This window comes from Notothenia rossii (genome assembly GCF_949606895.1).
Source record: "Notothenia rossii genome assembly, chromosome: 5".
Classification (NCBI taxonomy): Eukaryota; Metazoa; Chordata; class Actinopteri; order Perciformes; family Nototheniidae; genus Notothenia; species Notothenia rossii.
In genome coordinates, this window is record NC_136903.1 from 68,022,678 (window position 1) to 68,035,208 (window position 12,531).

At 41.2% G+C, this 12,531-nt stretch overlaps 1 protein-coding gene across 1 annotated transcript; it reads left to right on the top strand.

The window, feature by feature from the left end:
• The first annotated feature begins 6,452 nt into the window (after positions 1 to 6,452).
• LOC307040294 (elastase-1-like) lies at positions 6,453 to 10,164 on the top strand. The gene is made up of 8 exons (XM_079682987.1): positions 6,453 to 6,547; positions 6,644 to 6,747; positions 7,499 to 7,599; positions 7,782 to 7,907; positions 8,365 to 8,501; positions 8,673 to 8,815; positions 9,678 to 9,827; positions 10,061 to 10,164. Exons 1-8 carry the CDS (start codon positions 6,508 to 6,510, stop codon positions 10,070 to 10,072), a joined length of 813 nt encoding a protein of 270 aa, XP_079539113.1. The 5' UTR covers positions 6,453 to 6,507; the 3' UTR covers positions 10,073 to 10,164.
• The last annotated feature ends 2,367 nt before the right edge of the window (positions 10,165 to 12,531 follow it).

Genomic DNA, 12,531 nt, shown 5'->3' on the forward strand with positions numbered 1-12,531 from the left:
AGCACAATGCTTTCTGATGTCCATGCCCAGGTATTCTCCTATCTGTGCAATGGCCTTATTAGCAAAATGTGAACCATTGTCGCTAGAGATCTTGCTTGGTATCCCCCATCTAGGAATAATTTCCCTTAGTAAAGCTTTAGCAACAGCATTTGCTGTTTGTGCGTTTACCGGAAATGCTTCAACCCATTTGGACCACATGTCAAACGATTACAAGACAGTGTTTCTTACCCTCAATGGACTAAGTTCTATTAATGGCCTCTAACATCTCCCCTTTTGACACATGGTCTAACCCATGTGTCAATTTAGCACATTTCCTAATGAGACGGGGTCAGTGTTGCTGGACTGTGCATTGCATTTACATACTGCAACTTCCGACGGGAGCAGAATGGCGATAAGAATGGCCAATAAGCCTGCAACTAGGACATGGTTAAGGCTTTCCATCAGATAAAAAAAATTGTCTACACTTCCAAAAAGCGCCAAAATCATGTACTACCCTGAAAGCATAACGTGACTCAGTGTAGATAGTTATTGATTTGCCTTTTGCAAAAGTGCAGGCCTCAGTGAGTGCTACGAGCTCTGCTGCTTGTGCTGAGAGGTGGCATGGGATCGGTCCGGAACAGAGAACAGCAGAATCTGAAACAACAGAGAAACCCACCCGATTAGTGCCCACAGGGTCGCGAGAGGCGGACCCATCAACATACAAAATGAGGTCAGGGTTGGTCAGGGGTACATCTTTTAAGTCAGGTCTGGGAGTACATACAATAAGAAGCTCGGAAACACAGTCGTGTTCGTCACCGTCTTCTGGGAGAGGCATAAGAGATGCTGGGTTCAGAGTGGTACAGCATTTGACTTCAACATTAGGCATGTCTAGCAGGCATGTGTGATACCTAAGACAACGTGCAGCAGAGAGGTGTGATGTTCTCTGTTCACAGAGGATGAGAGAGACAGCTTGTGGAACCAACAGTGTTAAAAGTGCATAACCTACAATGTCACGTGAGGAGTTGAGAGCTTTTTCAGCTGCAGCAACTGCACAGAGACATTTTGGCAGGCCAGCAGCTACAGGGTGTAGCTTGGAGGAGAAATAGGCAACAGGCCTCTGTTTTCCCCCATGATCTTGAAGGAGAACTGAGGTCATACACCTTTTGCATTCATCCACTGCCTGTATAAAAGGCTTGGTAGGATCAGGTAGACCTAGCGTCGGCGGGGATTGGAGAGCCAGATTCATGTTAATGAAGGCTTCGTCGGCTTCCGGCGTCCATATAAGGCGATCTGCAGGTTTCAAACCGGTGACATGCATGATTGTGCAGAATGGTTGTTCGAGCGGAGAATAGTTAGGAATGAATGACCTGCAGTATGAACACATACCCAAAAATGACATCATCTGTCGCTTGGTGACAGGTTTTGGCAGAGCAGCCAATGATGCAATACGCTTATCTGAAAGCGTTTTTCCCTCTCCTGAAATGATGTGATCCGGAAATGTAACTGTCTTTTGCACATATTGAAGTTTAGACAAACTGGCCTTGTGGCCCTCAGCTGCGAGGTGTTGTAACAAGGAGATGGTATCAGCTTCACACTGTTCTGCTGTGGGTGCGCAAATCATGAAGTCATCAACATATTGTATGAGAGCGGTGCCTTTAGAAACTTGGAGAGAGGCCAAACTTGTACACAATGCTTGGTTGTACACAGTGGGAGATTTGCAGTAGCCTTGACACAAACGTGTGAATGTGTAAGGTTTACCATCATATTCAAATGCGAACCAAAATTGACTGTCTTTGTGTACAGGGACACTGAAAAATGCATTGGAGAGGTCTACAAGAGTAAAAGATTCTGCAGAGGCTGGAACCTGAGAGAGAATGAGATAAGGATTTGGAACGAGCGGCGCGCATGCATGTACGGCTTGATTTACAGCTCGTAAATCCTGCACAAATCTCAATTCTTCAGGAGGTTTTTCCCGGACCTTTTTAACAGGAAAACTGGAGTGCGTACCGGGGAGTCTTTACACGGAACAATGACCCCTTGTTTAAGCAGAGAGTTAAAAAGTGGACGAATGCCATCAACAGCTTCACGTCTCAATGGGTACTGGGGTTGATTTGGGCGGAACGTGGATTTAGGAGTGATAACTACAGGCTCAGCAGAGCGGATAAAACCTACTTCCTATTTGTGAGCTGCCCAGAGTGTGGGAGGCACATCTGAAAGCGCGGCAGGAAGCTCAGAAATATGAGAATTACCCGTAAAGGCAGGAAAAGTGGCATCACCAACGTCATCATCCTCAACCAACAGCAATTTGCGCAGAACGGCTACGTTCGTGCAAATTTTCATTTTATACACGTCATGTGACATGACATATTCTGTGTGTGTAGGTGCCCAATCAGTGGCTGACTCCCAATCTTTAACGAGTGGACCCAAATCCCTCCATCTGTCAGTGGGGCCCCTTGCTAGTGAAATGTGTGGGACCGCCCCTGGGATTTGATACAGCTTGTGTTGTGTGGGTGTGAGTGTAACAGAAATAGCGCTGCGCAGCGAACTCCAATACAGAGTTTTAAGCATGAGTTCATCATTTACACATTCTAACAGAAAACTCTCATCATAGTATTGACATGCGTCATCAACAACGTTAGCAGTACAATGCAAATGAGGAGCCTCCATGAACACAGCAGGTGGAAAGACACGCTGATGAGTCAAACGCAGCAATTCCTGAGAATCAGGATATGTCAGCAGTCATTGATACACATTCAACAGATCTCCATCATCAAATTAGTTTTTGAACCATCGTAGGAGATGGCCGTCGGACTTTAAGACCCTCATTTGTGGAAATGAGGTCCAAACCGAACCGGAGGATCAGATCTCTGCCCAGTAAATGTATTGGGCAGACAGATGAAGGAAAAAAACTGTGTTTGACTGATGTGGAAAATGGATGACTGGCATCACCGTTATCTCTACACTGAAGCGGTACAGAAAACTTCTCCTTTACAGTTACCCCAGCAGCTCCTAGTGAATAAATCTACCACTGAATTTGCAATCAGGCAAATCTGCCAGTTTTACTACAGAATGAGTAGCCCCAGAATCAACCAAAAATGTAACATCAACACCTATGATAGCTAAAGTTAGTGTGGAACATTTTCTTATATGCTGTTTCAGTGTCATATTTCAAATATGCACCCTCTTTAACCACAGATATGTCTTCTAAATGTTTCCAATTTCTCAATAGCCTGCATGATGTGTGTGTGTGTGTCAATTCCCTGTTCAGATGCTGCAGGCTGAATTTCCCTCTCGCTCGATTGGGCCCCTTCCTCCCCATCTGGTGTAGGTCAGTCTAATTGTGAATGGTCCCGTCCTTGCTGTCCCCCTCTGCCTCCGCTGCCAGTGTTCTGTGGGCAGTCCCGGATCCAATGTTCAACACTGCCACACTTGAAACATCTTTCGTCGTTTGAAGGTCTTGCTTCTCGTCCTCTGCCTCTGAAAACCTCCTCTGCCTCTCCCTCGGTATTGTGAGCGGCCAGCATTCTGTGCGGCTTGCGCTGTGGCTGTGAGTCCGTTGAGGAAGGCATTACTGAGGTGTGTCTCCCAAACGCCTGCTTGGTCCCCTAGGACATCGGGTTCGTTTACCCCGCTGTTGTCCCGGAACACTTGGGCCTGATGGGAGTGGACAAGCTTGGAGTTGACGGGGAGTCTGCTGATTGCATGGCTGGGGCTTGTAGTGGTGGGGGAGGTGGTTGAGGTGGGCCAGCCGGATTGCCAGGGTTGTACGCCGGGGGAGGGAAAGGATACCCAGAGTCGAGGAAAGGGTCATTCAGGCCTGCAATGGAAGGATACAGAGATGTCTGGGGTTTACATGGTTTTGGAAATAACTTATTTTCCTTCTTTTCTTCACAGTCATCTTCAACCTTAATATTTTCTTTATTGCCGAGGCCAACTGCCTCCTTTCACGGCATTCTTCTTCATCCTTCCAGTATTTTAAACACTTTCTGTGAGTGTCCAGCTTTTCTAAGTCTTTTACTTTAATTTTACTCTTCTTTTTCATTCCATCTTCACACTTGTAATTTATCCTTTAGATCTTTGATTTTTAATTTACTCAAAGAGCCTCCCTTTGGAAATCCGAACATTTCCGTCAATATATTTAATTTAGATAGACTGTTTTCACCATATTTTGCTTGCATGACATCTACAATCGGGCCCTCAGGAGGTTGTCCTGCCCCGCTACTCTGCTTTTTCCCCATGGAGAAAGTCTTTAAGTGTTACCAAAACACCCTGTGTTACCAAAACACTATTTTTCACCCGTCGGTGATGTGATATTTGTTCCTCAGTACAAATCAAACAAAAACTGATCGTAAAACCTTTTACGACGGATATACCAAATATCCTACTTTTGAGCAGCCCGCCTAACAAATCTCATGGAGGTTAATTACGTTTTACTTTTAAACAATCTCACCGAGCATTAAAGGCCTTTTGAGTTCGTTTGATCTCGTGAAGTCAATCGGTTTCACCCCGGCGCTGGTCCTCTCATCCCGTACATTTTCTGTCGAGGTAGAGGAGAATCTGAGGATCCCGGAGCGACCACCAGCGTCCGTAGGTGTCCCCAATCAAACTTGCAGAGATCCTGCCGACAACGCCAAATTGTTATGGAAATCTTAGACCTAGTCAATACTGTGGAGATATACAATTAGAATGATCAATCAATAAACTGGTGAAACAAACAGAGTTGTCTTTCTGGATCTTTATTCGAGGCGCCTCGAAGGCACAAGTCTCACAGAGTACAGGGTAGTCTGCAGGAGTGTGCGCAATAGTCACAGAATAACAAAGCTTATATACAAGATAGGGCGGGCAGACAGAGTTTTTGTGTAGCACGGCGGAACGCCTCAGAAATCTGCTTTCACACGGATGTCTCATATTGTTATTAGACACCTGTGTCCTTGAGCTGTAGAAAGTATGACGGTTATCAGAATATGGAAGTTCAAACTTTGTGTGAAGAGGAGTAGTTTCAACATAGTCTGCCAAATCAGCTCTGTGGCCTTGAAGCGCTTAAGAATAATAACCCTCATTAGAGTATGCACAGAAAACAGCATACAGTATATCAGGAAATGGTACAGTAGTGTTAGAAAATGCTTTTAGAAGCATTTGGTTTTAGCATAAAAGGTAACATAAGAAATTGCCACTACAAGGCTTACACATCTCACTGAAGGCTAGAGTAGAGTTCTTCAGTCACAGCTGGAGAATCTTTATACAGTATACAGTCTTTTTGGAGAACGCACCATCCATTAGCCTGTTAGCATTAGCATGTGAATAGGACCCAGCATGCACCTGTTTGTTCCCAGCATCTTATGTGTGTTTGGTTTTGACTACTTATCGAGTTGGCCTGGCGCGGTGGTTCTTTCAATTAGGGATTTTAACCTATGCTTTTAAACCATAATTACATTTAATGACACCTAAATATCAAAAAGAGTAGTAGTACAAGAGTTAAGCTGTCCTATAAGACTGGGTGGATGTGGTATTGATAGACACAGTAGACTACATTCAAAACTTCCTTTACGTAAACAAAAAAACAAGGCAATTCAAGTTTAGTTAGAGCACATTTCAACAATAAGCCATTATTCTACATAAAAAAACATCAACGCCTGGGCAATAGGACCAACTTGTAAGATGTAATTGTAAAGCAGTCATTAGAAAGACAAGAAAATGAAGAAAATAGGGTAGGCCTATAAAATACAATTATAAAAGGTACCACACTTTTTTTTATTTAGTAGAAAGCAACGTGAAACAGAAAAGCCTTGATTTAAAAGAAGTGAAAGTTGCAACTGGCTTGCAGTTTTCTGTGAGTTTGTTCCAAATGTATGGTGCATGAAAACTGAACGCTGCTTCTCCATAGTAAGTTTTGAAGGCTGGCATTGACCTGTTGACCCAAGACGTCTGGATTGTTCATAATGTATCCAAGTCAGAAGATTATAAATGTATTTTAGCCCTAAAACATTCAGTTCTTTATAAACCAACAGTAATATTTTGAAGTTGATTATTTTAAAGACGGAAAGCTAGAGTAACAACCTCAGTAGGGGAGTGACATGAAGGTTAAATAATGGAAACACTGGCAGAAACAGTAAACGGCAATCTCATAGCTGACATGAGCTGAACAAACTCTCAAAAGAGTGGAAAAATGTATGTCCCTGAGTGAGCTATTCTTAGTAGTGATAACTGTGAGACTGACACAGTTGGATACACACACACACACACACACACACGCACGCACACACACACACACACACACGCACGCACGCACGCACGCGCGCACGCACACACACACACACGCACACACACACACACACACACACACACACACACACACACACACACACACACACACACACACACACACACACACACACACACACACACACACACACACACACACACACACACACACACACACACACACACACACACACACACGTACTATCAGTAGATGGGGCCACATGGTATAAAAGAGTAGTGTACAGAAGGTTTCAGGAGACCGCAGACATGCTTAAGTTCCTTTTGTTTACCTCCCTCGCTGCCCTGGGTAAGAAGTGCCTGATTCTTCTTCTTCCTTGACATTCTTTACACACTCTTCGTTGGTGTCTGACTGTAACGCTTCCTGTGTCTCTGTTTTATTCAGTGCTGGCTGAGCGTAGACCAGAGCCCAGGTATCTGGAGGATGACAGCGTCAATGAGAGAGTTGTGGGAGGCGAGGTGGCCAGACCCAACTCCTGGCCCTGGCAGGTACCCTTAACTTTTGTGTTCCTGTTAATACAAAAAACAGTTTGACTGTCATATACTAATATATATTAAAAAAAGATTCAAAGAAAATCATGTTTTTAACCTTTTTCTTTCTTTTTTTAAAGTGAGCATCTGTGGTGAAAGTAGAATTCCAGGTCCTTAGAGAAGATACGCTATATATATTTATTTGTTTTATCTTATGCTCACAAGTTAAAAGGAATGAATAGTATTTTATCTTATTTATTTTTGTTGTGGGACACCTCTATTATGAACTCCTACATGAACATGTCTAATAATCCGCAAAACTAAAAACATTTGAATTGTAAAACCTCTGATCCCTAATAATGCATACAATTTAATTGTCAAGTTGATCATATGTTTCATACATATATTCAAAAACAAGTAACTATAGCTGTTTTTTTTGTTTAATAACACCTGTGTTGGATTGCAAGGCTTTTTATCTATACAATTACATCTTATTTATAAGTTTGGTCATGCTGTATGTTTTGCATGCAAATTCAGTAACGCATTATTTAAAAATAAGTTTAGTATTTCGGTAAATGTATTTCACTTTTTTCACCACTGTTTTATAGCCAGATTTCAAATGTAAAATAAATCAGCACAATATGTTTTGAGACTTGTGAATGCCTTAAAGCATTTTCAGTGTTGAGAACGCTGCCAAGAAGCACATTGCTTTAATCTGGATAGTTCAGCTTCTTGTAGTTGTAATGCTCTCTGTTGTCAATTTTTTTAGATCTCTCTTCAGTTCAAATCTGGTAGCAGCTACCACCACACCTGTGGAGGAACCCTGATCAAGAGAGGATGGGTGATGACCGCTGCTCACTGTGTGGACAGGTGGGAGATTCCACAAAAGCTGCTGAGCATAAAAATAACAGATGAATGAAGTAGCAGGTTGTGGGTTCTCACAGTGCTGAATATTTCTTAAAGTGAATAGCCTAACATTTTGGGTTGAAATTAGACTGGGAACTTTGGGTTCTTTTCAGCCATTCAAATATTAACCTTTTGTACGTCCACAGTTCCAGGAATTGGCGTGTTGTTCTTGGAGATCACAACATCAACTCCCATGAGGGCTCTGAGCAGTACATGAGCGTGAGCCGTGTCCACATCCACCCTAACTGGAACTCCAACAACGTTGCTGGAGGGTTAGTGTCTATAACTCATGATGTGACCTACAAAATATCACATTCTGATATATGTACAGTGCATATTAATGCAAAAACAGAGTGCATTGAGTTACTTATAAACCTATTAAAGTAAAAAATATTGCCAGATGGATTTTTTCTGCTATGTAATCTTGGATATACTAGCTACATTATGTGGACATAAAATTGTAATATTTACAAAATTAAAAAATTAAAAATCCTGACTTTTTACTCAAAGTCATGACCTCTGGCGTTTGATAACTGTAATCATCAAATGAATTCATAAAATAATTGAGAGAATAACCTGCAGATTAATCAAAAATGGAAACATTTTGAGTTGCACCCCTCAACATAACAATCACATCTTGAAATCAAAATATCCTTCTCTGAAACAAAACCATTACATTAAGGAGAAAATATGTCTAACTCCTTGTGGACATGCTGGTCTGACCCTCAGGTGGGACATCGCTCTCCTGCGTCTGTCCGCCGAAGCTTCTCTCAACAACAACGTCCAGCTCGGCGCCCTGCCTCCCTCCGGTCAGGTCCTACCCAACAACAACCGTTGCTACATCTCTGGATGGGGTCGCACCGCGAGTGAGTGGGACACAATGACACAAGTGCATGATATAACCAAGTTTGGCACTTAAACACAGCAAGAAAGACATCTGTAAATTACATTGCTTTTAAAAGAGATATATGTTAGTGTAGTTTTTATTCTATTTTAGGCATTATCACGGTTGTGACAACAGATGTGTTTCTCCTCAGCTGGAGGTCAGCTGTCTGCCCAGTTGAAGCAGGCCTACATGCCCATTGTTGACCACAGGACCTGCTCCGGCTACGGGTGGTGGGGCAGCACCGTGAAGGACTCCATGGTCTGTGCCGGTGGTGGAAGGGAATCTGGTTGCCAGGTAAGCCTACGAGGTCTTAGACAGGGCTGTGTATGCCCTTACATTCAGTATTTATTTTGTTAGAATACTTAACTATGATTTGCACTCCTATAATAATGTCAATTTTAAAATAAATAATTGATACTGGATGTGGATAGAGTTCTGGTGAAAGAGAGTATAGGCGCTGCAAAGACATGCAGCAAACGGTCCGTGAATCAAACTGAGTTCTTGATGCATGTGCAGCAAGTACCGGTATACCGGTATATTGGTTAGCCACGATGAACAATTTGGAAAGATGTTAGCTTTTATATTTTATTCAGTCTTCTTCCTTGTAAAAACCTGGTGTCGACGTTGCCCAGCCCGCCGTCAGCAGGTCAGTCGTAGATTTGGGTGTGTTATGCCAGGGGTGTCTAATTTAGCTTTGAGTCTGTAGAATTGATCGTACTTTAGGCAGATTCCTCAAGAGACACAAAATACTTTTTACATCTTTTTTCACCAGAACACTGAAAAGAACGTGTGTCAGAATTCAGTCCCCCTCCTATGTGGCAAAGTGAATTTCAACATCCCCCACTGAGTGTAGCCTGACCCCTTCCTGTCAAAGAAGAGATTTTGGATGACTTGTGGGATTACTTGCTGCATCAGCAGGGGCATAAGTCAGTTTGAATGATCCGGGCTAGTGCTTAAGCTGCACAGTGTCAAAGTATTGCAAGTTCATGCTGTGCCAAAACTTGTTTGAGGCTGCTTTAGATCAGAAGGGGATATGAGAAACAAGCTCCACCGAGTTGAGTGCATTGTAAAATGGGGTGTTTTCTTCAAGCTCTGCGAAAAAGGTTATGGATTTCGCTGCTGAGGTTTGTCTGTGGTGTTTTTTATCTGACTCCAGGGTGACTCCGGCGGCCCCCTGAACTGCAGCGTCAACGGAAACTGGGTTGTCCACGGTGTGACCAGCTTTGTGTCTTCCTCTGGCTGCAACGCCACCAAGAAGCCCACAGTTTTCACCCGTGTCTCTGCCTACATCGGCTGGATGAACGGGGTCAGTATTTAACACTAACATATTAATCTATATTTCAATAAAAACATCTCAATGTTAGTTACACATCATTTAAGTTATAGTACTTTGTTTATATGTCCACTTTATGCAGTACCTGTAGTATTTATACGTCTTTTTTATACATTCATTTATCCTTACAAGTATATCTATGTGTGCAGCATCTTGCGTGGATTATTATGGATAACCATATGATTGATTTGTCCTTGCTTTGCCAGATCATGGGTTGAGATGGAAAACGATCTCCATGGAGACGAGAGCTCACTCCGGATTCATCTCATTGTCAGCACGACTCCATCAGTATTAAAAGTCATACAGTGTGCATTTTACTCGCTTCATTTTTTGTGGTGCATATAAAGATTTATAAGAGCAAAGTTGAGTTAAACTATAATTTAGAGGCAGAAGATCTATTCAGAGAGCTATGAGTCATTTTTCATATCCGGAAGTTTGTGTGAGAAGACATTTGGATACTCAATTTAATTCCAATCCAAACCAGTTAAACTGTCGCACATAGGGATAATTATATACCGCTTTCATTGGAGCAGTTGACATTCTTTAGAAACGTTTTTTATTGCCAACGGTAAACAGACTGTGATCAATTCCAACATGGCTCATTTAACAAGTTAATAAAGACACATTACCCTGTTAACAACTAAGCTGTTGTGCAACACGGAAAAGGCTCGGAACAAAGTATAACATTAACTGTGAAAATACAATCAAATTAAAGTTAACATTTAACAACATTTTGTAAAAGGAATAAGTCTTAGAAAGCAAACTATTAAAAACCCTTGTATATATATAATTCATAATTGCACAGATGTGTTTATCATCATATTCTTACAATCAACAACCTAACAAAATAATAAACTGAGCTACAGCATCTGCATACTAGTGTGTTATGTGGACCTAAACTATAATTTGAGTTCATTAAATTATAGAAGTATGAATTAGGTTCTTTGAAATAATTGAAAATCACACATCTCTAACTGACATCAATATTTCAGACATGCTTACTGCACACAATTATATCTTATATATAAGAGGGCCACATGGATGGAAATATTTAAATGTACACCTTTAGCTCTAATGCAGTGTATTCTTAAGAGTGTGCTTTATTTTGTGCTTTATTCGGGATTCCTACCAGAAGCTCATAGAAGCGCACATTCAGAATAATATGCAGCCTCTAAGATGGATGCCCTAAAAAATATTCTTTAAATGTGTGAACCTGTTTGTCAAATCAGCTCCAAATCAAAACCTAGAAAAATCCCCTTGGCTCTGTAAACAATAGATCTGTTTCAATCTGTGGTTAAAAATATATCAATCTGCACAAGTCTCAGAGGGAGGAGAGAGCTGTCAGAAAAGATGAGCTAGAATTTAGATGAAAACATCAAAAGGGGGAAGAGAACCACAACATGATCCCACATAAGATAAAAACATGCACGTAAATAAACAAGATAACAGAAAACCCCAAGCAAATAAATATGACACTTACATATATCTGTATACTTAGACAATTTGCCCTTTCGGAGATAAACTCTAAGTCAAAAATCCTAAAATCACAATCGTGCACTAACTCTCAGTATTTCCAATGTGACCTTCATGATACAATGTTTGAAAAACCACATGACACTTATGGTTGAGGTTTAGTCTGACATCTCTGTGGTTATTAAAGTCAAAATATATATCCATATCCTTAATATTCTCTGTTGTTGGATCCCCCATAAAATATAGATTTATTTTCTGTCACAGTTTAAAAACTCCTTTAGGGTCTTCAAATATTTAAGGTAGTTGCATGAAGATCACTAGAGCATGTTTACTTGTAAGGGAAACATGGATCAGGTATTTTCTGATTCTCATGTCGTAACGAGTGCCATATTAAACGAGAACAAATGCTGATATGTCTCTGCAGCAGCGTGGCCATACATGCTGCAGAAAATGCCTGTCATTGTCCCGCTGAATCCGGCGCAGACATCTGGTGTCATTTTTATCTAAATGGAACACACAGTGCATGACTGATGAGTAAGAGAAAATTCTAACTTGTAATATACTTTGAGGGAAACAGGTGTCCAACGGAAAACATTTAAAATAGTAATCAAGTTAAGTATTGTACCTCAAAATTGAACTTGAGTAAATGTTCATACTTACTTTAAACAACTGTCAACATTAACATACATAGAGGGAAGACTTTATTTAGAGTTACACCATGTAGCATAGCACCTCACTATATTTTGGATTAAATATTTTTAGGAGTAATTGTCTATTATCTGCAAAAATTAATTGTATATATAAATAACGTGTACCTTTTCTTAGGAATTGGTGATTATTTTTGGGTCTTTTTGTCTCTATTAGAATAGCTGAAGACAGGCCAGGGAAGGGGGAGTGAGAGAGGGGAGGGGGGACAGCATGAGGCAAAGGGATGTGGCCTGTTCATCCTGATGAGCTACTTTCTAACAACAACACAATGGCTCTTTGGATAATTAATCATTTCACCACATCACTTTGAGATATACAGTGAAGACTCTGAAAATAATTACTGATTATAACACGAGTTAATCAGCACAAATAATAGCTAACAATATTGCAGCTGATGGGACTAAATCAAAAGGTCATCTCTAATATCTCTGAGGGGAGGTTAGGTTCCCGGCTATAATGAGAAACAACTCATTACGACCCATCTATTATTATTTCT